The sequence below is a fragment of the Eumetopias jubatus genome, unplaced genomic scaffold (genome assembly GCF_037043125.1).
Source record: "Eumetopias jubatus isolate StellerSeaLion01/CBP00866 unplaced genomic scaffold, mEumJub1_p1.0 scaffold_3, whole genome shotgun sequence".
Lineage (NCBI taxonomy): Eukaryota > Metazoa > Chordata > Mammalia > Carnivora > Otariidae > Eumetopias > Eumetopias jubatus.
The window spans coordinates 93,297,804-93,323,108 of record NW_028274809.1 but is presented as its reverse complement, the minus strand read 5'-3'; the positions used below and the strand labels follow the sequence as shown (position 1 = coordinate 93,323,108).

The 25,305-nt window shown below is 38.6% G+C and overlaps 1 protein-coding gene across 2 annotated transcripts in view; it reads left to right on the top strand.

The window, feature by feature from the left end:
- UBXN4 (UBX domain protein 4) overlaps window positions 1-21,566 on the top strand; it is a 59,216-nt gene extending 37,650 nt beyond the window's left edge. For both annotated transcript variants that reach the window (XM_028101295.2, XM_088021734.1), the window contains exons 8-13: window positions 227-391; window positions 2,994-3,121; window positions 7,599-7,701; window positions 10,359-10,490; window positions 11,436-11,635; window positions 20,904-21,566. In XM_028101295.2, coding sequence (XP_027957096.1) covers window positions 227-391; window positions 2,994-3,121; window positions 7,599-7,701; window positions 10,359-10,490; window positions 11,436-11,635; window positions 20,904-21,042 — 867 coding nt within the window. In that variant the 3' untranslated portion in view covers window positions 21,043-21,566. The remainder of the gene's footprint in view (window positions 1-226; window positions 392-2,993; window positions 3,122-7,598; window positions 7,702-10,358; window positions 10,491-11,435; window positions 11,636-20,903) is intronic.
- The last annotated feature ends 3,739 nt before the right edge of the window (window positions 21,567-25,305 follow it).

Below are 25,305 nucleotides of genomic sequence, written 5' to 3'. Positions count from 1 at the left end.
CAAATCACATCACAAATTATATCAAGCTTAATAGAAATGCTAAGATTTGTAAGTTGATAGACACTTGACCTTTAACTCATACTGTTAATAAATTCTTCTAGACCCTTATATTTTACAAAGTTATTCCTTTAGCTGTGACCTACAACCAGCTCATATAAAATAATACCTAAGATGGATTATTAAGTTGTCTTTTGGGCTCATAAGATTTACTCTGTCTTTAATTTAGAGAGAAATTAAGAAGGAAATTGAGAGGAGAAAAACTGGAAAAGAAATGTTGGATTATAAAAGAAAACAAGAAGAAGAATTAACAAAAAGAATGTTAGAGGAAAGAAACAGAGAAAAGGCAGAAGATAGGGCAGCTCGAGAGCGTATAAAACAGCAGATTGCGTTGGTGAGTAGTAAGTTTATTTTTAATGCTTGATTCTCGTGCAATTGTTTTTCCATGCACTGTGGTTTTGGTTTACTACCAGGCCATGAACACAAAAATAGTAGATTTTAGTGACTCAGTACCAATTTTCAGCTTCCTTTTAGTAGAAATTGTATGTTGGATAGCGGCCAACTCTTGATTTTGGCTCAGGTCGTGATCTCACTCTTGTGAGATTAAGCCCTGTGTCGGGCTCCAAGCTGGGCGTGGAGTCTGCTTAAGATTCCCCCTCTCCCTTTGCCCCTCCCCCCTCCAAAAAACCATAAAATATGGTTAAGATTAAAATTGGGGGGCACACCCGGGTGGCTCAGTCCGTTAAGTGGCTCTTAATTTCGGCTCTGGTCATGATCTCAGGGTTGTGAGATCAAGCTACACGTTGGGCTCCATGCTGGGCTTGGAGCCTGCTTAAGACTCTCTCTGTCCCTCTCCCTCTGCCCTCACCCCCTTTAAAAAAAAAAAAAAAGATTAAAAATTGGGATTGGATAAAGAAGTTGTATATATATACACACACATACAATGGAATATTATTCAGCCATAAAATGAATTAAATCTTGCCATTTGCAACAACTTGGATGGATGTAGAGAGTATTATGCTAAGTGAAATAAGTCAGTCAGAGAAAGACAAATACCATATGGATTTCACTCATATGTGGAATTTAAGAAACAAAACAGATGAGCAAAGGAAAAAGAGAGAGAAACCAAGAAACAGACTCTTAACTCTAGAGAACAAACTGCTGGTTACCAGAGGGAAGGTGGGTTGGGGGGATGGGTAAAATAGGTGATGGGGATTAAGGAGTGCACTTGTCGGATGAGCACCAGGTGATGTATGGGATTGTTGAGTCACTATACTGTACACCTGAAACCAATATAACAATGTATGTTAATTATACTGAAATTAAAACAAAAACTTTGTAAAAGATTAAAATTGAGATGATTTTTTTCAAAGTAATTTTTCTCTATGTTACGAATTTTATCAGTAGTCAAATGTAGTTTTCAAAAATTCTTTAGGGATGTGAGGGCGATCTGGCTGCCACATCTGTCATGCTATTGATTGCCAGGGTTGATTCAGATAATCTGGCTGGCTAGGTGTGCCCTTCCTCCCTCGCTGCTCCATGTGTGTCCTTTCTGAAGCTGCGCTCCCCTGCTAGAACCTCCAAACAAGCTCTCAAGGTCCGTTTGTAGAAGAACGTAGTTAGGCTTCCAAGACTCAGACACATCCAAATGAGGTGCTGCATGTGGCTTTCTGCCTTTCTTTAAAAAAAAAAAAAACAAAACAAAAATGCTTAGAACTGGTTATGTAGCATTCTCCTGTAGTCACAACTGTTCATTTTTGGGACATTCAGAAGATTTAGGCACATCAAGTAGGAGGTTAAGATGGTTTTGCAACAACTGCTTTTATTTATTTATTTATTTTTTTTTAAAAGATTTTATTTATTTGACAGAGAGATAGAGAGCACAGATAGGCAGAGTGGCAGGCAGAGGGAGAAGCAGGCTCTCCGCTGAGCAGAGAGCCCGATGCGGGGCTCGATCCCAGGGCCGTGGGATCATGAGCTGAGCTGAAGGCAGATGTCCAACTGACTGAGCCACTCAGGTGCCCCACAACAACTGCTTTTAGAATTAAGCAGTTATAATATATATGAAAGCCATGTCTACCTTAATACTGTTCATTTGTTTATGCAACAAATATTTGTTGATTACCTACTGTGTGTCAGATCTTTTTCTAGGCTCTGGCGAGACAGTAGTGACCAAAATCAAGTCCTTGTTTAATAAACGACTTCGCTGGTCTCTCATAGTTCATAAAACTAAAAAATACCAGATCTAGAGTGATAAAGTTTACAGATGGTTTTAAGAAATCTCATATGCTAGAGCTACCCTATGACCCAACAATTGCACTACTGGGTATTTACCCCAAAGACACAGATGTAGTGAAAAGAAGGACCATGTGCACCCCAATGTTCATAGCAGCAATGTCTGCAATAGCCAAATTGTGGAAAGAGCCGAGATGCCCTTCAACAGACGAATGGATAAAGAAGATGTGGTCCATATATACAATGGAATATTACTCAGCCATCAGAAAGGATGAATACCCACCATTTGCATCAACATGGATGGAACTGGAGGGGATTATGCTAAGTGAAATAAGTCAAGCAGAGAAAGTCAATTACCATATGGTTTCACTTCTTTATGGAATATAAGGCATAGCATGGAGGACATTAGGAGAAGGAAGGGAAGAATGAAGGGGGGGAAATCGGAGGGAGAGATGAACCATGAGAGACTATGGACTCTGAGAAACAAACTGAGGGTTCTAGAGGGGAGGGGGGTGGGGGGATGGGTGAGCCCGGTGATGGGTATTAAGGAGGTTATGTACTGCATGGAGCACTGGTGTTATACAAAAACAATCGTGGATCACCACATCAAAAACTAGTGCTGTATTATATGGTGACTAACATAACAAAATAAGATTTAAAAAAAACTCATATACATTTGTGTTTGTTCCTTGTGTTTAGAAATACATGAATAGATCATTCTAGCAATGAAAGATAATTAGTGTCTAATACCTGTTTTAAAGGACCGTGCAGAGAGAGCTGCTCGTTTTGCAAAGACAAAAGAAGAAGTAGAAGCTGCTAAAGCTGCTGCTTTGCTGGCCAAACAGGCAGAAATGGAAGTCAAAAGGGAGTCTTCTGCAAGAGAAAGAAGGTACTTTATTTCCTGCTAAGTTATCTGTGCGTACATAGCCACTGAGGAGAACAACAGTTGTGAGCTGCTTTTTAACACTATTGTGTGCTGTCGCTATAGTAGGTAGTTCCAGGAGGATGTAATGACCAGTGTGGCAGTTGCCAATGGTGTTTGTCATTGAATGTGTGTGTACAGTGTAACAGTACAAAATAAATCACTTCTAAAAGAAGGCTCAAGAAATCTATTTTCGAAAGACAGAAAACACATACATTGAAATGATATAGTGGTTATCTTACATGTATTAGGATTCTTTAGTTGTGAGAATCTCAGGTCAAATAAAATTAAGCAAAAGAGGGAATCCATTGGTTGTGCAATTGGGATTTCCATTGATGGATTTGGTTAGATATAGCTAGATACAGGGATTTAAAAGATAACATTTTCTCTCTTTTTAACTTCTTGGGGTTTTTTTTTGTTTTAGCTTCATTCTCAAAGAAACTTTTATGATGATGGTGAACCCAGGGCCTCTTGGCACATTCAGGATCTTGAGCTCCTGATCCCAGAGGAAAAACTCTTTCTCAAATCCTATGTCATTAAGTAGGGAGAATTCTGATTGGCCTTATTTGGTTGATGTGGCCACCTTCAGCTCAATCCCTGTGTCTGCTTAAATTGGCTCCCTGCTTGGGGGAGTTCACATGCTCACTTCTGTGGTGAGGAGGTCAGGGAAATGCTACTGATAATCATACCAGAATGAATGATGGGTGGCAGGGATAAGACAGTTCCCAAAACAAAAATATGTTTTAAAGAGAAAAATACAGATTTCCAATACATCCTAATTGGATTATGGTTAATATTTTCTTTTCTGTACTTGTCTCTTTTTTTTTTTTTAAGATTTTATTTATTTGAAAGAGAAAGACCACGAGCATACACACATGAGGGGGGCAGGTAGGGGCAGAGGGAGAGGGAGAAGCAGGCTCCCCACTGAGCAGGGAGCCTGATGTGGGGCTCGATCCCAGGACCCTGAGATCATGACCTGAGCCGAAGGTAGACGCTTAACTGACTGAGCCACCCAGGCAGTCCTGTACTTCTCTGTATTTTCTGTATTGGAAAATTAATGAGCATTACTTTTGTAATCAGAAAAAGTACCTTTTTTTTTAAGATTTTATTTTTAAGTAATCTCCACGCCCATTTTGGTGCTCAGACTCACAACCCCAAGATCAGGAGTTGCATGCTCCACCAACTGAGCCAGCCAGATACCCCAGAAAAACTACTTTTTATTTTGTTTTTTCAACTTTTACTACGTTTATTTTATAATGATTTCTGAGTCCTTATTAAGTTGATACAGTTTGAAGAAATAAATACTTCCTTCCCTTTTTGTTGCATAGGTACTAGTGGAGGAAGGGAGAACAGAATATGAGAGAATAAGCAAAGGATGTAGGGAGCAGAAAGATGAAGTCAAAGAGAGACAGTGAGTGTTTATATGAACCCTTCTGTAAGAGGTACCAACCAACAAAGTACAGAGCTTACAACATGAATAAAAACTACTTTTTAAAAACTATTATCCAAAAGTAATAAAATAATATATGTCATGAAAGTGTAAGACTTGCATACTGAGAACTAGAAAACATTTTTGAAAGAATTAAAGCAGATATAAATATATGGAAAGACATTCTGTGTTCATAGATCAGAGGACTTACTATTGTTAAGATGGCAGTACAAAAGGGGCTTGAGAAATGAAAAGAAAAAGGGGGAAAAATGGATGTACTCCCCAAACTGATCTGTAGATTCAGCAAAATCCCTATTAAAATCCCAGGTGATATTTTTTTTTTGCCAAAATTTTTGCATAAAAATTCATATGGAAATGCAAGGGACCCAGAATAGTCAAAATTATCTAGAAAAAGAACAAAGTTGGGAGACTCAGATTTTTTATTTTTTAAAATAATTTTTTATTGTTTATGTTAATCACGATACATTACATCATTAGTTTTTGATGTAGTGTTCCATGATTCATTGTTTGTGCATAATACCCGGTGCTCCACGCAGAATGTGCCCTCTTTAATACCCATCACCAGGCTAACCCATCCCCCCAACCCCCCTGGAGACTCAGATTTTTTAAATTTTAAAATACAGCTACTGTAACCCGAACAGTGTGGTATTGGCATAAGGATGAATGTATGGATCATTGTAGTAGAACTGAGTCTCCAGAAGTAAACGCATGCATTTCCCCAATGTTTATAGCAGCAATGTCCACAGTACCCAAACTATGGAAGGAGCCCAGATGTCCATCAAGAGGAGAATGGATAAAGAAAATGTGGTGTCTATATGCAATGGAATATTACTCAGCCATCAAAAAGAATGAAATCTTGCCATTTGCAACAACATGGATGGAACTAGAGGGTATTATGCTAAGCGAAATCAGTTCAGAGAAAGACAAATACCGTATGATTTCACTCATGTGGAATTTAAGAAACAAAGCAGATAAGCATAGGGGAAGGAAAGGAAAAATAAAAAGAGGAAAGCAAAATCATAAGAGACTCTTAACTATAGGGAACAAACAGGGCTGCTGGAGGGGCGGTGGATGGGGGGATGAATTGGGTGATGGGCATTAAGGAGGTCACTTGATGTAATGAGCACTGGGTGTTTTATGCAACTGATGAATCACTAAATTCTACCCCTGAAACTAATAATATACTATATGTTAACTAAATTGAATTTAAATTAAAAAAATAGTAAATAAAATCTTTAGGAAAAAAAAGGAAAGAAACTCGTGCATTTATGATCGATTGATTTTTGAAAATGGTACCAGGGTCATTCAGTGGGGAAAAGAATAGGCTCTTTTTTTTTTTTTTAAGGTTTTTTTTTTTTATTCATTGGAGACAGAGATAGAGAGAGAGAGAGACAGAGAGACAGAGAGAGAGAGAGAGAGAGCATGAGCAGGGAGAGAGGCAGAGGGAGAAGCAGGCTCCCTGTTGAGCCAGGAGCCCGATGTGGGGCTCGATCCCAGGACCCTGGGATCATGACCTGAGCCGAAGGCAGACGCTTAACCATCTGAGCCACCCAGGTGCCCCAAGTATAGGCTCTTTAACAAATGGTGCTTGGACACATCCAAAAGAATGAATTTGAAGTATTCATTCAAGTATAAACTCTTTCTTCAAGTATAAACTCGTAGGAAAAAAATGAGAAAATCTTGTGTTCTTGGAAAAGGCAGTGATTCTTAGACATGACACCAAAAACACAAGAAACAAAAGAAAGCAATAGGTAAGTTGGACTTCATCAAAATTAAAAATTTTGTGTTGCAAGGGACATCATCAAGAAAGTGAAAAGATAGCCCCCAGAATTGGATAAAATATTTGCAAACCATATAGCTGATGAGAGACTTGTATCTAGAATACAAAAAGGAGTTTTTAATAACTTAACAGTAAAAAGCAAACAACCCAGTTTTTAAATATGGGAAAAGGATTTAAATAGACATTTCTCCAGAGAAGATCTACAGATGGTCAGTAAGCCATATAAAAAGATACTCAACATTATTAGTCATTAGGAAAATTAAATCAAAATCACAATGAGGTACTGTTGAATGCCCTTCAGGATGCCTAAGCTTAAAAAAGCAACAACACATCTTGGCAAGGATGCGGACACTTTGAAACTCTCCTACACTGCTGATGGGATTATAAATATTATTCAGTAATTAAAAGGAATGAAGTCCTGACACATGCTACAACATGGATGAACTTTGAGAACATAATGTTACAGGAAAGCCAGTTACCAAAAAGTCACACATTCTACTATTCCATATAATGGAATTTTTCTGAAATGGGCAAATTCTTAGAGGCAGAAAGTAGGTAAGTGCTTGCCAAAGGGCTAGATGAGGGAGGAGTAGGGAGCAATTGCTGATGGGTTCAGGGTTTCTTTTTGGGGTGATGAGAATGTTTGGTTGGAATTAAATAGTGGTGATGGTTGCACAACTGTGACTGTAATAAAAACCACTAAATTGTATGCTTTTTTTTTAGAAGATTTTATTTATTTGACAGAGACAATGAGAGAGAGCATGGCTGAGGAGGAGAGGGAGAAGCAAGTCCCTTGTTAAGTAGGTAGGCCAGTGTGGGGCTTAAGCCAGGATCCCAGGATCATGACCTGAGCCAAAGGAAGATGCCTAACCAACTGAGCCACCCAGGCACCCCTAATTGTATGCTTTAAAAGGGTGAATTAAAATTCAGTCGGTGGAGCGTGCAACTCTTGATCTCAGTTGGGGTTGTGAGTTCGAGCCCCAACTCGGATGTAGAGATTACTTAAAAATCTTTAAAAAATAAATAAAAGGGTGAATTTTATGTTATGTAAATTATATCTCGATAAAGCTGTTACTAAAAAATAATAAATGAAGAGGTCTCACGTGGGAAAAAGCCCATTTTTATTTTGCACATTTTCACTTCATTTTCTCTTTTAATGATATTGTTTGAGAATATGTAGAGGTAAAGATGCTGATTTTAATCTTTTTTCATAGCACTGTTGCAAGAATTCAATTTCGTCTTCCTGATGGTTCGTCCTTTACAAATCAGTTCCCTTCTGATGCTCCTCTAGAAGAAGCAAGACAGTTCGCTGCACAGGTAAATTTATGTCTTGTCTTGAGTTGTAGTAAAGGTAGATGAATAGGTTATTAAAATGTAGGAGGAAAAAATTTCCAAGCCTGATTTGTAGAGTGTAAGTCATGACTTATCCCCAGGAGGGAGCACCAGACACCTCTGGGGTGTTGTAGAGCTTCCATCATGTATTAGTGCCACATAAGGAAAGCACATCTGTTTCTTGTGCAGAAATAGGGATTTCCTGATACTGTAAAATAGGCTTTTTGAAACTTTTCTCACTGCTTTTGCAAATGATTCTCCAAAGGTCTAGTCTGAGGGAGTTGTCACCTGTAAAAGGATGCAGTTTTTCTTCCTCTCTCTTCACATTTTCTGCAGGTCACCTCGGGGCTGGCCATTTTCCCGCCATCTGGCAGGTGTCCAGGCCTAAAGATCAGTAATCTTTATTTGGTAACAGGTATCTTCTTCCAGAATATGGCCTTACTCAAAATCTGAGTTGGTGTGAAATTTTGTATCTTAGAAAATAAGATATGAGTAATTTCCAATTACAGTTGACCCTTGAACAGTGTGGGTATTAAGAGTTGCCAACCCCCTGCACAGTTGAAAATCCATGTATAAGTTTTGATTCTGCAAACACTAAACTGCTACTAGCCTACTGTTGGCCAGAAGCCTTACCAGTAACAGTCGATTAACACATATTTTGTATATTATATATATCATATATATTGTATTCTTAAAGTTAGCTAGAGGAAAGAAAATGTTAAAATCAAGGGAGAGAACATACATTTATAATGCTGTACTGTAAAAAATCCGTGTCTAGGGGGGCCCACACAGTTCACACCCATGTTGTTTAAGGGTCAGCTGTAGTTTTTATTCTCTGAATGAGTCCTTTTTCAAAAAGGATTCTAGTCATTCAATGTCCTTTAGGATCTGGGCTCATGATATACCCCACTCTTGGTCTCATTAGCTTTTCAAGGTTAAAATTAGGATTCAGATCTTTCCCGTAGACCTCATCTCCCCATTTAGTCTGCTTTCTCACTTGTGGATCCCAAGAGAGTACCTAAAAAGCTGTCTGCCTTCCTCCAATGGTGAGCTGGGCTTTGCAATGTAAAAACATTTTTAAGAACTCTTTTTCCCTAAGCTTACAGTGGAACCAACCCCCAGTACCTCTTTTATTCTTCTTTTGCCCTGGAGCCCCAATTGGGGCCTCCCAAAAGGGAATACTTACTCCTGGCCTGAGTCGTACCGCTTCTACCACAGGTAAGTGAAGGAGGAAGCCACATGGGAAAAAAATCTTTGTATCAGTCCTATTAGAACTTTATTTCAGTACAGTAACCTAATTTTGTATTTTTGTATGTCTTCATGTTAAAGTAAGAACAGTGAGAGGTATGTATATGACCTCCAGTTAAAAAAAATACAAAGAACAAAGGTGTTGGTCTGTTTCTTTGGAATCTTCTAGGGAGAGAGAAACATTTATCTAAGATTTTACAAGTATAGGTGACTTAAAATTATGAAGATAATTGTGATGCTGCCCAGTGTAGCTTCCTGGATCTGGGAGTGTGTGTGGCAGGGATTGACTATGGGCCATTTATTTTTTTGAGACAAGGAAGACATGAAACTTCTGATGTTACATAGATATGAGGAAAGTTTTGGACTATTCCAGATTTTTAATAGGGAATGCCTATAATCCAGATGTATATCGGAGAGATAGTATATAAGTTTGCCAAAGTATAGTGAAAACTAATGGCAAACTGCAGGAATATTCAAAAGAGATAGACAACTGTTCATTTTTACTCAATTTATTTAGATGGTTTTAGGAACTATAATCTTGCTATTTTGTGATCATTTTTGGCTTGTAAAAGCTTTTAGGTACTATTCGGATTTGGTAGCTTTGAGGTACTTTTTGAAGCACAAAGTTTTTATAAAGATTTTGTGAGTTTACATTTGAATGAACTTTTTAAGATTTATTTCATTTTTTTTTTAAGATTTTTAAAATTTATTTGTCAGAGAGAGTGAGCACAAGCCAGGGGAGAGGCAGACAGAGGGAGAAGCAGGCTCCCCGCTGAGCAAGGAGCCCGATGCGGGACTGGATCCTGATCAGGACTCGATCCCTGGATCCTGAGATCATAACCTGAGCTAAAGGCAGCCGCTTAACCGACTGAGCCGCCCAGGCGTCCCAACTTTTTTTTTTTTTTTAAGATTTTATTTATTTATTTGACAGAGAGCGAGCACAAGCAGGCAGAGTGGCAGGCAGATGGAGAGGGAGAAGCAGACTCCCTGCTGAGCAGGGAGCCCGATACGGGGCTCAATCCCAGGAACCTGGGATCATGACCTGAGCGGAAGGCAGACGCTTAACCCACTGAGTCACCCAGGCACGCTCCTCCTTTTTTTTAAGATTTTATTTATTTTTTGAGAGAGAGCACGTGCAGGGTGGGGCACGGGGCGGGAGGGAGAGGGAGAGAGAATCTGGAGCAGACTGTGCTGAGCAGGGCCTGAACTCACAAACCTGAGATCATGACTTGACCCAAAACCAAGAGTTGGACACTTACCTGACTTAGCCCCTGAATGAACTTTAAAATTAAGGCAGTTTGAATTAAAGCAGTTGTTTTGGATGCATTTGGGTATGTAATATCTTACTTTAAAAAGGCACCTTTGTAAGGTTTTAAACTTATGTTATGTTACAGACTGTTGGCAACACTTACGGTAATTTTTCACTAGCAACCATGTTTCCCCGGAGGGAATTTACCAAAGAAGATTATAAAAAGAAATTGTTGGATTTGGAACTTGCCCCAAGTGCTTCAGTGGTACTACTGCCGGTATGTATATACGTATTTTTTTTTCTATCTTTACAATCCTGTTTGTTCTACTCTTGATCATTTCTTAAAATCAGTGGAAGGGAAGGTGAAACAGGTACTGTGCGTAATTAAATTCAGATTGTCCAAAAATGTTAGATTAATTTATTGTTCCATTTTCCTGTGTGTTTTATATTTGTATTGCTAATGAGGCATTAAATATTTTAATTTTCACCTTTTTCCTCACCTATTTTCATATACAAAAATGACCAGTAAGAAAATAAGAAATGCACAGTATTGGTATAATGTATGGCTTTAGTGTCTTTTATTTATGTATGACCCTACTGTTTACCAACTTTTTTAAAAAAAGACTTTAACATAAAAGTAACATTGATTTTTAAACATATTCATCACATTTGATCCTCACAACAGTATTTTAATCTCTATGAAGAGGCTCAGAAACTTTACATGACTTGGCCAAGGCATCCCCTAAGTGCCAGAGATGTAGAGCCTGGTCTTCTGTATTTTGATTAGGATAGTTTTCCTGGTTCTGAACTAGAGCCCCACACCTGAAACAATTAGTCTTAATCAGGATTAATTTGTATTCACTGAGGTTTTGAAACCTTTCCCTGGTTTTTAATAAGCAAGGAAGACTTTTCTTACCAAAGTTGTTGATTTCATTACAAACAGAAGGTTAGTTCTCTTAAAAATAATTGGTTCATTTCACCAAGAACTACTTTCTAGTTTCAGTGTTGTGATTACTCCTGTAAAAAACAGAGCTCCTGGAGTTCCCAGAAGTTTATATAAAATATACATTTGAAAAACAGCAGAAGATGGTAATGGTACCTTCTTGCAGTAAACTAAAGTCAATAGGACTTTGTTTTCCAGATAAAAGATTCATCTAGAACCTTGAGTGTAATGTGATTGGGCTCATGGAGCCTTTATTGAGGTTTATTTCTTAATTTTTAGGCAGGAAGACCAACCACATCCATGGTACCTTCTTCCAGTGGAGACTTTTGGACATTGTTGGGGACAGTCCTTTACCCATTCCTTGCCATCTGGAGATTGATTAGCAACTTCCTATTTAGTAACCCTCCTGCACAGACCTCTGTGAGAGCAGCAGCATCGGAGTCCTCAAACCTTACATCATCTAGCAACTCAGAAAAAAGGTATTTGTTTGTGTTTACCCATGTGGAGAATGTGTTAGTGATGCTCAAATTCAAAATGAACATTTTTGTTATGGGTACTTTGCCATCTTTCTACATAAGGGAAAAAATTTAAATGTTCTGAAGTTTAACTCTATAATCTCTCCTGGGACGCTCACTACCTGAGTTTTCTCAACCATCTTTCTAGAACCTACTCCACAAAAACCAACATCACCTCTGCTGGTTTTATTTATTGACTTCTTATCGTGTAATTGTAAAGGCAGATTTTTTTTTTCCAGGCCTAAATAGTAGTATCTTTCTTGCTAACCATGTTTTGTCCAACAAGATATTTCATTTAATTAATTTCTCACAGTAATCTTGTATACATTTTTTTGGAGGTGTCACTGTGCTTTAGATAATTTTAATCCCTGGTAGCTCTTTGATCTGCTTCCTGTCTTCTCCTGTCTTCATTCAGAGAAAGACCAAACTGAGAAAACTGGATATTCACTTGAAAATGGTGCCTTCTTCAGAGTGTTATTTTACACTACTCCCTTAAACAAGAGGCCTTCTTTTTATTGCAGATGGCCAAGGTTAGAATGGTAATTCTTAACAACACCAATGATTTTAGCTCATACCTCTGTTAAGATTCTGCATATTTGAAACAGGTTAATGGAAGTATTTTCCTGGACGGTGGGATTGTAGCTTTTTCTAATTAAATAATAGCACGATTTATTATAATATATACCTCTTGCTGTTAAACACTGTTCAGCCATTAATATGCATTATAGCACATACCCCAATCCTCTGCAATAAGTAATGAAAATCCTTGCTTTGGTCTGCCATCAGTAAATAAAGTCCTTGGTCTTATATCCTATTGACTCTCTAGATGAAGATTTAATGAATATTGTGATTGGGCTGATTTAGCCTTTATCTTGGTTTCTTTTGTAGCTATTAGGAAGACCAGTCATATCCTTAGTACATTACTTAAGTGGGGATACAGGGAAATTCTTCTCTAGACTGGGAATGGCATTCAAACTAGGTCTTTTTTTTTTTTTTTTAAAGATTTTATTTATTTATTTGACAGAGAGCGAGAGTGGGAACATAAGCAGGGGGAGTGGGAGAGGGAGAAGCAGTCTTCCTGCTGAGCAAGGAGCCCGATGTGGGGCTCAATCCCAGGATCCTGGGATCATGACCTGAGCCGAAAGCAAGACACTTAACGACTGAGCCACCCAGGCGCCCCCAAACTAGGTCTTGTTAGTGCTGAATTTTAGAACTCTTACCGAGCAATGGGTAGATGCATTTAATTCTGAATTACTGTTACGTAGCATAGCTTGCTGTGTGGGTTTGTTTTTCTTTTTTTTTACTGTTATTTTTTTTATTAAGTAAACTGCCCCCAGTGTGGGGCTCAAGCTCATGACCCTGAGACCAAGGGACACAAGCTCTTCTAACTAAGCCAGCCAGGTGCCCTGCTGTGTGGGCTTTTAAAACTTTTTTCAAATAAGGGAAGAGATACTAGGTTGGGGCAAAGGATGGATGAATGTATATCTTGAGAGCAAAGCTTTGTGTTCCACTGTTGGTTCCCCCCCACCCCCCGACCGTTGGAAAATGTATTAGCTTAAATTTCACCCGTTTTCCTTTCCATTTTCAGATGCTGAAAGCCTGTTTGTTCTTTTTTTTTTTTTAGTGTCATTTATGAAATACATTTATTCATTGGACAATAAAACATATTTTCCTACAAACCTTTTCCTTTCTATTCTCAATCTATTCGTTTAGTCACTCAAGAAATAAAATTCATAGTCAACTTTTCTCCCTTTTTCCTTACCCTTCTATATCTAATCTGTCAGTTTCACAGATTTAATCTCCTAAATATATTTTGTTTCATTCCTTTCCACTGCCTTAGTCAAAGATCTCATAATTTCTCACCAGAAACATTGGAATAATCCAGTTGATCTTCTGCCACTAGATTTACATCTGTCCCTTGTTTTAACCAGATTATTGCGTGAGTTAACTTTTTTTTTAATTATTAACATATGTTGTATTATTTGTTTCAATGGTACAGGTCTGTGATTCATCAGTCTTACACAATTCACAGCACTCAACCACAATACATACCCTACCCAGTGTCCATCACCCAGCCAGCCCATTCCCTCATCCCTCCGCCAGCAACCCTCAGTTTGTTTCCTGAGATTGAGTCTCTCATGCTTTGTCTCCCTTTCCAGTTTCGTCTTGTTTCATTTTTTCCTGTCTTCCTCTGTCTTGTTTCTTAAATTCCACATATCAGCAAGATCATATGATAATTGTCTTGCTCTGATTGACTTATTTCACTTAGCGTAATACCCTCTAGTTCCATCCACATTGTTGCAAATGGCAAGATTTCATTTTTGATGGCTGTGTAATATCCATTGTATATCTGGTCTCTTTCCATAGTTTGGCTATTGTGGACATCGCTGCTATAAACATTGGGGTGTATGTGCCCCTTCGGATCACTAACATTTGTATCTTTGGGATAAATACCCAGTAGTGCAATTGCTGGTTCATATAGTAGCTCTATTTTCAACTTTTTGAGGAACTTCCATACTGTTTTCCAGAGTGGCTGCACCAGCTTGCATTCCCACCAACATGTAGAAGGGTTCCCCTTTCTCTGCATCCTCACCAATATCTGTCATTTCCTGACTTGTTAATTTTAGCCATTCTGACTGGTGTGAAATGGTATCTCATTGTGGTTTTGATTTGTATTTGCCTGATGCTGAGTGATGCTGAGTACTTATTTGTCTGTTGGCCATTTGGATGTCTTTGCAGAAATGTCTCTTCATGTCTTCTGCCCATTTCTTGATTGGATTATTCTTTCTGTGTTGAGTTTGGTAAGTTCTTTATAGATTTTGGATACTAGCCCTTTATCTGATATGTCATTTGCAAATATCTTCTCCCATTCTGTCTGTTGTCTTTTGGTTTCGTTGACTGTTTCTTTGCTGTGCAAAAGCTTTTATCTTGATGAAGTCCCAATAGTTCATTTTTGCCTTTCTTTCTTTTGCCTTTGGCGGCATGTCTAGCAAGAAGCTGCAAAAAAAAAAAAAAAAAAAAAAAAGCTGCTGCAGCCGAAGTCAAAGAGGTTGCTTCCTGTGTTCTTCTCAAGGATTTTGATGGATTCCTGTCTCACATTTAGGTCTTTCATACATTTTGAGTCTATTTTTGTGTATGGTGTAAGGAAATGGTCCAGGTTCATTCTTCTGCATCTGGCTCTCCAACTTTCCCAATACCATTTGTTGAAGAGACTTTCTTTTTTCCATTGGATATTCTTTCCTGCTTTGTTGAAGATTAGTTGACCATAGAGTTGAGGGTCCATTTCTGAGTTCTCTGTTATGTTCCATTGATCTATGTGTCTGTTTTTGTGCCAGTACCCAACTGTCTTGAAGATTACAGCGTTGTAATAGAGCTTTGAAGTCTGGAATTGTGATGCCACCAGCTTTGGTTTTCTTTTTCAACATTCCTCTGGCTATTCGGGGTCTTTTCTGGTTCCATGCAAATTTTAGGATTATTTGTTCGAGTTCTGTGAAAAAAGTTGATGGTATTTTGATAGGGATTGCATTGAATGTGTAGATTGCTCTAGATAGCATAGACATTTTAACAGTATTTGTTCTTCTAATCCATGAGAATGGAACATTTTTCCATTTTTTTGTGTATTCCTCGATTTATTTCATGAGTGTTTTATAGTTTTCTGAGTACAGATTCTTTGCCTCTTTGGTTAAATTTATTTTTAGGTATCTTATGGTTTGGGGTGCAGTTTTTTTTTTTTTTAAAGATTTTATTTATTTGAGAGAGAGAGAATGACAGAGAGCACAAGAGGGAAGAGGGTCAGAGGGTCAGAGGGAGAAGCAGACTCCCCGCTGAGCAGGGAGCCCGATGCGGGACTCGATCCCAGGACTCCAGGATCATGACCTGAGCCGAAGGCAGTCGCCTAACCAACTGAGCCACCCAGGCACTCTTGGGGTGCAGTTTTAAATGGAATCGATTCCTTAATTTCTCTTTCTTCTGTCTCATTGTTGGTATATAGAAATGCATCTGATTTCTGTACATTAATTTTATATCCTGCCACTTTACTGAATTCCTGTTTGAGTTCTAGCAGTTTTGAGGTGGAGTCTTCTGGGTTTTCCACATAAAGTATCAAATCATCTGCAGAGAGTGAGAGTTTGACTTCTTTGCCAATTCGGATGCCTTTTATTTCTTTTTGTTGTCTGATTGCTGAGGCTAGGACTTCTAGTACTGTGTTGAACAGCAGTGATGATAGTGGACTTCCTGCTGTGTTCCTGACGTTAGAGGAAAAGCTCTCAGTTTTTCCCCATTGAGAATGATATTCGCTGTGGGTTTTTCATAGATGGCTTTTATGATATTGAGGTATGTATCCTCTATCCCTACACTCTGAAGAGTTTTAATCAAGAAAGGATGCTGTACTTTGTCAAATGCTTTTTCTGCATCTCTTGAGAGGATCATATGGTTTTTGGCCTTTCTTTTAATAATGTAGTGTATCACATTGATTGATTTGCGGATGTTGAACCACCCTTCCAGCCCAGGAATAAATCCCACGTGGTCATGGTGAATAACCCTTTAATATACTGTTGGATCCTATTGGCTAGTATTTTGGTGAGAATTTTTACATCCATGTTCATCAGGGATATTGGTCTGTAATTCTTTTTGGTAGGGTCTTTGTCTGCTTTGTCTACCTGATCAAGGTAATGCTGGCCTCATAAAAAGAGTTTGGAAGTTTTCCTTCCATTCCTACTATTTTTTGGAAGTTTCAGAACAATAGGTATTAATTCTTTAAATGTTTGGTAGAATTCCCCTGGGAAGCCATCTGGACCTGGGCTCTTGTTTGTTGGGAGATTTTTGATTAATGCTACAATTTCCCTGCTGGTTATGGGTCTGTTCAGGTTTTCTATTTCTTCCTGGTTCAGTTTTGATAGTTTATACATCTCTAGGAATGCGTCCGTTTCTTCCACGTTGTCTAATTTGTTGGCATATAGTTGCTAATAATATGTTCTTATAATTGTATTTCTTCGGTGTTGGTTGTGATCTCTTTCATTCGTGATTTTATTTGGGTCCTTTCTCTGTTCTTTTGGATAAGTCTGGCCAAGGGTTTATTAATCTTATTAATTCTTTCAAAGAATCAGCTCCTAGTTTCATTGATCTGTTCTACTGTTCTTTTGGTTTCTATTTCATTGATTTTTGCTCTAATCTTTATTATTTCTCTTATGCTGAATTTAGGCTTTATTTGCTGTTCTTTCTCCAGCTCCTTTAGGTATAGGGTTAGGTTGTGTATTTGAGACCTTTCATGTTTCTTGAGAAAGTCTTGTAGTATATACTTCCCTTTTAGGACCACCTTTGCTGCCTCCCAAAGATTTTGAACAGTTGTGTTTTCATTTGCATTTGTTTCCATGAATTTTTAAAATTCTTTAATTTCCTGGTTGACCCACACATTCTTTAGTAGGATGCTCTTTAGCCTCCATGTATTTGAGTTCTTTCCAACTTTCCTCTTGTGATTGAATTCCAGTTTCAAAGCATTGTGGTCCACAAATATGCAGGGAATGATCCCAGTCTTTTGGTAGTGGTTGAGACCTGATTTGTAACCCAGGATGTGATCTATTCTGGAAAATGTTCCATGTACACTAGAGAAGAATGTGTATTCTGTTGCTTTGGGATGGAATGTTCTGAATATATCTGTGAAGTCCATCTGGTCTCGTGTGTCATTCAAAGCCCTTATTTCCTTGTTGATCTTCTGCTTAGATGATCTGTCCATTGCAGTGAGGGGGTTGTTAAAGTCCCCTAGTATTTTTGTAAATGTGTTTCTTTGATTTTGTCCTTAACTGGCTTATATAATTGGCTGCTCCCATGTTAGGGGCATAAATATTTACAATTGTTAGATCTTCTTGTTGAATAGACCCTTTAATTATGATATAGTGTCCTTCTTCATCTCTTACTACAGTCTTTGGGTAAAAATCTTATTTGTTTAATAAAAGATTGCCACCCCAGCTTTCTTCTGATGTCCCATTAGCATGATAAATGGTTTTTGACCCCCTCACTTTGAGTCTGGAGGTGTCTTTGGGTCTAAAATGAGTCTCTTGCAGACAGCATATCAATGGGTCTTGCTTTTTATCCAGTCTGATACCCTGTGTCTTTTGATTAGGGCATTTAGCCCATTTACCTTCAGGGTAACTATTGAAAGATATGAATTTAGTGCCATTGTATTGCCTGTAAGGTGACTGTTACTGTATATTGTTTGTGTTCCTTTCTGGTCTATGTTACTTTTAGGCTTTCTCTTTGCTTAGGGCTGGTTTGGTGATCACAAATTCTTTTAGTTTCTGTTTGTCCTGGAAGCTTTTTATCACTCCTTCTATTTTCAGTGACAGCCTAGCTGGTAAAGTATTCTTGGCTGCATATTTTTCTTGTTTAGTACCCTGAACATATCATGCCAGTCCTTTCTGGCCTGCCAGGTCTCTGTGGATAGGTCTGCTGCCAATCTAATGTTTCCGTAATTATAGGTTACAGACCTCTTGTCCAGGCTGCTAACAGGATTTTCTCTTTGTCTCTGAGATTTGTAAGTTTTACTATTGGATGTTGGGGTATTGACCTATTTTTATTGATTTTGACAGGAGTTCTTTGTGCCTTCTGGATTTTGATGCCTGTTTCCTTCTCCACATTAGGGAAGTTCTCTGCTATAATTTGCTCCAATATACTTTCTGCCCCCCCTTTATTCTTCTTCTGGGAGAATTATTTTATTCTCTAATTATTTTAATATTATTTCGCTTTATGGTATCACTTATGTCTTGAACTCTCCCCTCATAATCCAGTAGTTGTTTATCTCTCTCTTTCTCAGCTGCTTTATTCTCCATCATTTGGTCTTCTGTATCACTAATTCTGTCTTCTGATGCCTCACTTATCCTAGCAGTTAGAGCCTCCATTTTTTATTGCACCTCATTAATAGCATTTTTTATTTCAACTTGGTTAGATTTTAGTTCTTTTATTTCTCCAGAAAGGGATTCTCTAGTGTCTTCTGTGGTTTTTTCAAGCCTAGCTAGTATCTTTATAATAATTATTCTGAACTCTAGTTCTGACATCTTACTAACGTCCATACTGATTAAGTCCCTGGTGGTCAGTACTGCCTCGTTCTCTTTTTTGAGGTAAGTTTTTCCATCTTGTCATTCTGTCCAGAGAATAGATGAACGAGAGAACAAAATACTCAAAGGTCAACCATGACCTCAGAGAAATACACACTAAACATATCAGAAGAGACCTGAAACTGGGGGGGGAAAAGGAGAGAATGTGATCAGGCTGGTGAATAGAACAAAGCCATACACTAGATTTTGGGTGTATTTTGGTCTGTTAGAAGAAACTGCATCTCAGAAGTTTAAAGAAAGAAAAACATATATATATACACATACACACACACACACAAAAATAAGGTAAAGTGGAGGGATAGAATATGGCTGTAAAAATGAAAATTAGATTTTAAGAAAGGAATTGATAAGTTGGTTGAAAAAGGAAAGAAGAAAAATTTTTTTAAAAAGTTGAAAGACTAAGAATCATGGGGGATAAAAAGCTATGAGTTCTATGTGGTGTATTCCCCTAGTGCTGGAGTTCTGCTGTTCGCATTGATCAGTAAACTTGGTCTTGGCTGGCTGTTCTTGCTGATCTTCTCGGGGAGGGGCCTGTTGCAGTGGTTCCCAAATGTCTTTGCAGGAGACGGAATTGCCCCGCCCTTGCTGGGTCTGGGCTAAGTAATCTCGGGTTTGCTCTCGTAGCTTTTGTTCCCTGCAGGCTTTCTGTACAGCTTTGCAGGACAGGAGTGAAAATGGCGGCCTCCCAATTTCTGCCCTGGAGGAGCCAAGAACATAGGGCCCCACTGCTCAGTGCGCCCCCAGAGAAAAGCAGTCAGTCACTCCCGTTTCCCTGGTCTCTGGCTGCACTCTGTGCTCACCCGGCCTGTGACTGAGCGTTTCTATCTCTGGCTCACGACCCTGTTTGGAGTCTGCAAACCCAGTAGATCCTTGTGGTGTGCTCCTGCGCCGCTCCTCTCGGGGGAGGAAGGGGAGTCTCCCTGGATCTGACACTTGTTGGGTCCCTGCTGGAAGAGCAGTGGCCAAACTGTGCCACGGATCATGGTTTATGGCAACCCCGAGCTGAGAGCCCGCTCCTCGGCTCCATCTCTGCAGCTGGCTTCCCCACTCTGATACCTGGGAGCTCTCCCGCACTCAAGCACCCCTGGTCTTTCTGTGACCCCAAGGGCCCTGAGACCACACTGTCCCAGCGAGGGTCCCACCCCCCACTTAGCCACTGGAGCAACGTCCCTCTGCGGAGCCGACTTCTAAAAGTTTCGATTTTGTGCTCTGCTGCTCTACTACTTGCTGGTAGCAGCTAATGGGGTCTCCCTCCCCCCACGGTGTCTTCCCGAGTATCGCCTTAGATTCGCTTCTCTGCACCTCCTGCCTTCCAGAAAGTGGTCGCTTTTCTGTTCATAGCATTGCAGCTGTTCTTTTCTTCGATCTCCTTGTTGAGTTTGTAGGTGTTCAGAATGGTTTGATAACTAGCTGAATTCCTGGGACCAGAAGAAATTTAGGTCTCCTGCTCCTTCGCCATTTGGACTTTATCTGCCAGTATAAATCAATCCTTCTTACAGATTATGAAAGGATTAAAAATTAATAATTGATGATTTCTGTAAATTAGGCTAGAAATGGAGCTTGGATAAGCTCTAGGGTGCCGTGTAAGTTATACACATTTTATTTTATTTTTTAAAGATTTTATTTATTTGAGAGAGAGAGAATGAGAGATAGAGAGTACAAGAGGGAAGAGGGTCAGAGGGAGAAGCAGACTCCCTGCCGAGCAGGGAGCCCGATGTAGGACTCGATCCCGGGACTCCAGGATCATGACCTAAGCTGAAGGCAGTCGCTTAACCAACTGAGCCACCCAGGTGCCCCAGTTATACACATTTTAGTAGATAAATCAGTTTGCGTAAATAATAAAGATTAGTTAGCGATGGCCCTATTCACGTAAAGCTTAGAAAGTCATCAAGAGATCCATAATAATGGAGCAGGGACTGGGCTGATTTGGCTTGGAAAACAGATGAAGTTAACCTTCCAAAAACGTGTATAGTCTTGTGCCGTGTTAGCATATGATCATCTCCTCTGGACTCTCTGTAAAATACAGCTGCCTGTTCTGATGGAAGTGTAAAGGAAACAGCTTTGTATTACTGCTACTTTTAGTTTTTGTCACCTTCTATTTTCTCCCTCTCTCCTTACGTCAGGGACCCAGTCAGGAAAAGAGTGCTGGAGAAACGGGGGGAAGACTTTAAAAAGGAGGGGAAGATCTACAGATTGAGGACTCAAGATGATGGTGAAGATGAAAACAACACCTGGAATGGAAATTCTACTCAACAGATGTAGTGTGACAAGTACAGTATGTGCAATAATCATTGTTTCCCTTATGATTTAATGCAACTAAAATTCTACTGGAGAAGTGGGACTGCTTTTTTGTTTCCCAGCTGGTCTATAAAGTGTCCCTTTATTCTTGTTTAGTGGGTTAAAGTTGTTTAACTCCTCGGACAACTCAAGAGATGAAGTAACTGGCCGCTAGGTCCTTGCATATGGTAACCAACTGCTAGAAGCCTAAAAGAATCAAAAGGTCTGCCACAGCCCCCCTTTATCAGCTTTCTTACTCAGTATCTCATATACCTGTTAGCCCCATGCTCTCAGATGACATGTTTTGTTTAGAGCTATTTTGCTCCAGAACTCTTAAGTCCACACAAAGTAACTGGTATGTCACTGAGTAATTTGACTCGGAGTCAGAGCATTTTTAACTAGCCAATCAGATGATAATTTATGTTTAACTTTTCTCTTTTTGCTCATCAGCTGCAAGCAAAATCTTGTAGTTTTTAAACACAATAAAAAATCTTTTCCAAAAATCGAAATGATCTTAGTTTTGTTTTAAGTTTTGTTACCTTAGCATCTTTTTGTTGCACAGGGCTCTGTTGAGGTCATGTGTTTAATTTTTTTTCCCCCAATACTGCCCTGAAGCTATCTCAGGAAAGTAGCTGTGACTACCCTACTTGATATAGGAGGAAGACGTTTTCTGACACACATGGATGCTATGTTACTGTCTGTCCTAAGTCAGTGAGGCATCACTTTGTGTAATGTTATATATGGTCTTTGTTCTCCTCAGATGCAAAACCGCTGCTGAGTTACAGCTAGTTCTCTCTCGCCTTTATCATGAAGTTTTGCTCTGGACAATCACCTTTCAAAGACCTAAGGTACCTGTAGGTAGGACAGGAAGTATGGAATAAAGATATGCCTTTTGCTCATTTGGTTATTCTTAAGAATTTAAAGAGATTGTTAACCTGACTTACACGATACTTCATCCCTTTGTTTTTGGTAGTGGAGACCACTAACTCATCATGTTTGAAGAAGAGAGTAAGCTTGACAGTTCCTTTTTTAACCTTCCATTTTTAGATTGGAAGATAGCGCTTTTGAGTGAACTTACAGACTTAATTTTTTAACAGGAGGAAGAAATTTTCTCAGAGCAAACTTTGTTTTCACCTATGAAATAACGATTTTTAAAAATGCTAAAGGGCAACAAGGCAAGGAAATAGCCGGGCTATGACGTTGGTAAGAGTGAAAACTGGTATACTCTTTCCGGAAAACATCAGCAACCTTAAATGTTTCAAACTCCTTGATCATTTTTTCTAAGGAATGATCATAAGTGTAGACAAAGTTTAGGTACAAACATACTCATTAGGTCTTACACCAACCAAATGCCTTCTCCAGAAATAATTAACTTCTGATGAGGAGAAATGGTACAGTACTAATTTGTCAATTCAGTTTAACATACATTCATTGACTACCTGTTATGTGTTGGGGGGAGCAGAATACAGATTTGTAGGTATAGTATGATCTCAGCTTTATAAACACATTTTATATATAAATAGTACCTGTATTAACATAGTGTAAAGAAAACAACCAAGCATTAACAATGGTAAGATGGTTATATGTTCTTTTAATTCTTTTTGCACCCTAATAGGTTTTCCCAATTTTCTGCAATGATCATATTACTTGCATAATTTAAAATGAGTTTGGAAAAGAAAAACTTCCACCAAGCATCCCATTTAAGTCAAGGATTGTAATCTTAAAAAAATACAGCAATATGTGATTTTAAAAAAACCCAAAACCTTTCAAATGGGTGTGACCCTGCTAATAACTACTAGAAATATGCTTGCAGAAACTTGGAGTACCTCAAGTCTGTTTGCTTGAAAAAAATTAAATATCAGAGAAATGGACATAAAAGAATGGTCCACAATCTTTGAGTAGGAGGATTCCCTCCTCAGCTTTATAATTTAAAAAATATGCTTGGTAAAAAAAATTCAAAATGATATAGAAGGCTGTAAAATGAAAACGTCTCTTTCCTTGCATCTTATCCCAGTTCTAGTCCCCAGAGGTAACCTCTAATAACAGTTTCTTTTGTAATCTTCAGAAAAATGTTACGCATATATAAGCCAATATGTGATATTTTTTATTTAATTTATTTTTTTAAAGATTTTATTTATTTGAGAAAGAGAGTGAGAGAGAGCACGAGAGGGAAGAGGGTCAGAGGGAGAAGCTGACTCCCCACTGAGCAGGGAGCCCGATGTGGGACTCGATCCCTGGACCCCAGGATCATAACCTGAGCTGAAGGCAGTTGCTTAACCAACTGAGCCACCCAGGCACCCTGTGATATTTTTTAAATACAGTTATATATATATACTACTCTGCATCTAGGTTTTTACTTACACAGTCTCGAAGATTGTTCCCTGTCAACACATAGCTACCTCATTCTTATTAATGTCTGTGTAACATTTTACTTGGTAAATGTACCCCAACTTATCCATTCTCTGGTGACATCTGTTATTATAGGTTTTTGTTTTGTTTTGTTCCCCCCCCCCCCCCCGCTTGTTTTTGTTCTTCTGTTAGAGCTACTGCTATACTGAACATCTTTGGGGCAGTATCTTCTTAGCTGTGAAAATACACCAGTAGGATATGTTTGTATAACTGAGTCATGGAGTGTTTATAGTTTGGATTATAAATGAGGCTGCCAAAGTGCCACCTCTAAAGGCTCTATGAATTTACCCTCCCACCAACAGTGTCTGAGAATGTTGATTTCCCCCCATTCTTACCAACAGTTATATTTTTCATCTTTGTCAGTGATGAAAAATTATATGCATTTTATATGCATTGTGTTGATCATGAATGTAGTTGAGTGTCTTTTAATATCGGTCATTTCAATTTATTTTGAGAACTGCCTGTACTTGCCAATTTTTTTTCATCTTTATTGATTTATAAGAATTCCATGTACATAAATTTAGCCCTTTGTCTAACATATACTATATTTTCTCCCTGTTTATCTTTTGATGAGTATATTGACAGTAATTTTTTGCCAACAGTATTTGTGTGATCAAATTTATCAGTTTTTCTTTATGGCCTCTGGGCCCTGAGTCTTATAAATACCTCTCTTTGCAAATTAATTTTAAAAAATTCATCTGTCCTAGTACTCTTCATGGTTTCAGTTTTTTTACATTTAAATCTAGTATCCTGGGATGGGATCTGGCTCACTTCCCTGTGGCTTACATCCTCAGGAGCTAACCTCTTGACCTACCACCATTTGTGGACTACTCCGTCTGTCCCCCTAATTTGGCATGTCCCCTTTGTCCTGGCCTTTATGTCCAGATGTAGTTGTTTATGTGTACAGCCTTGTCTTTTGTTGATCTTTCTTTTCTCTCTGCTACCAAGCTATTTTTTTTATAACTAGCTCTATAATGTTTTAATGTTCTTTTTTTGCCCAGATTGTTCTGTTCTTACAAGTTTATTTAATATGAAACTATCAGTCTATGCCCCCCTCCTCAAAAAAGTTACATTGAATTTTGAGAGTTAGAGGTAATTGACAGCATAGAATACTGAGTTCTTTCAGTTTTAGAACCACCCTTATCCCCATCTGACAAACTTTTCCAATCTATTGATGGAGGAAAATTGTTTCTATACCATAAATTGTCGGTTGGGGCCCCCAGCAGTGAAACATTTGATAGGAATTTTCTATAGATACAACAAATTCAGGTAAGGAATGCCTGCAAGAAACAAAATTTCAAGCATAATCAGTCACTTATTTAATTTTAAGTAAACACACCACATGTGGGGCTCAAACTCATGACCCCCTGGTCAAGAGTAGCATGCTCCACCAACCAAGCAGCCAGGCACCCCATGATCACTGTTTTAAATCTAGCTGAAAACTACTCTTTATTTATAAATAACATCCTCCCTGATATCTATAAAGAATGTATAGACCAAATAAGTGTTTAAGTATTCTGTACCGAGATTGTCTATTATTAGCACATTGTAGGGAATTGATAAAAGACCACATCATCCTTCTGTGCTTCCACCACTACTTTGGATGTGTTTTGTGAATGAACACACAAAAGGAGCAGGTGTGCTTTCTGTGCCCTGTCTGCAAAATGTGCTTGCTAGGGACAGTGAGACATGGTCCTTTATCCTCAAGAGGCTGATAGTAGAGAAATACACACTTCCAGTATAATATGGACAAGTTGTAATAGGGGATATTTATAAGCAAAGTAGAGGAAGGAATGTTTTGAGGAATTCAGGGCAAGCTATGCAGAGGGAAAAGTGCAT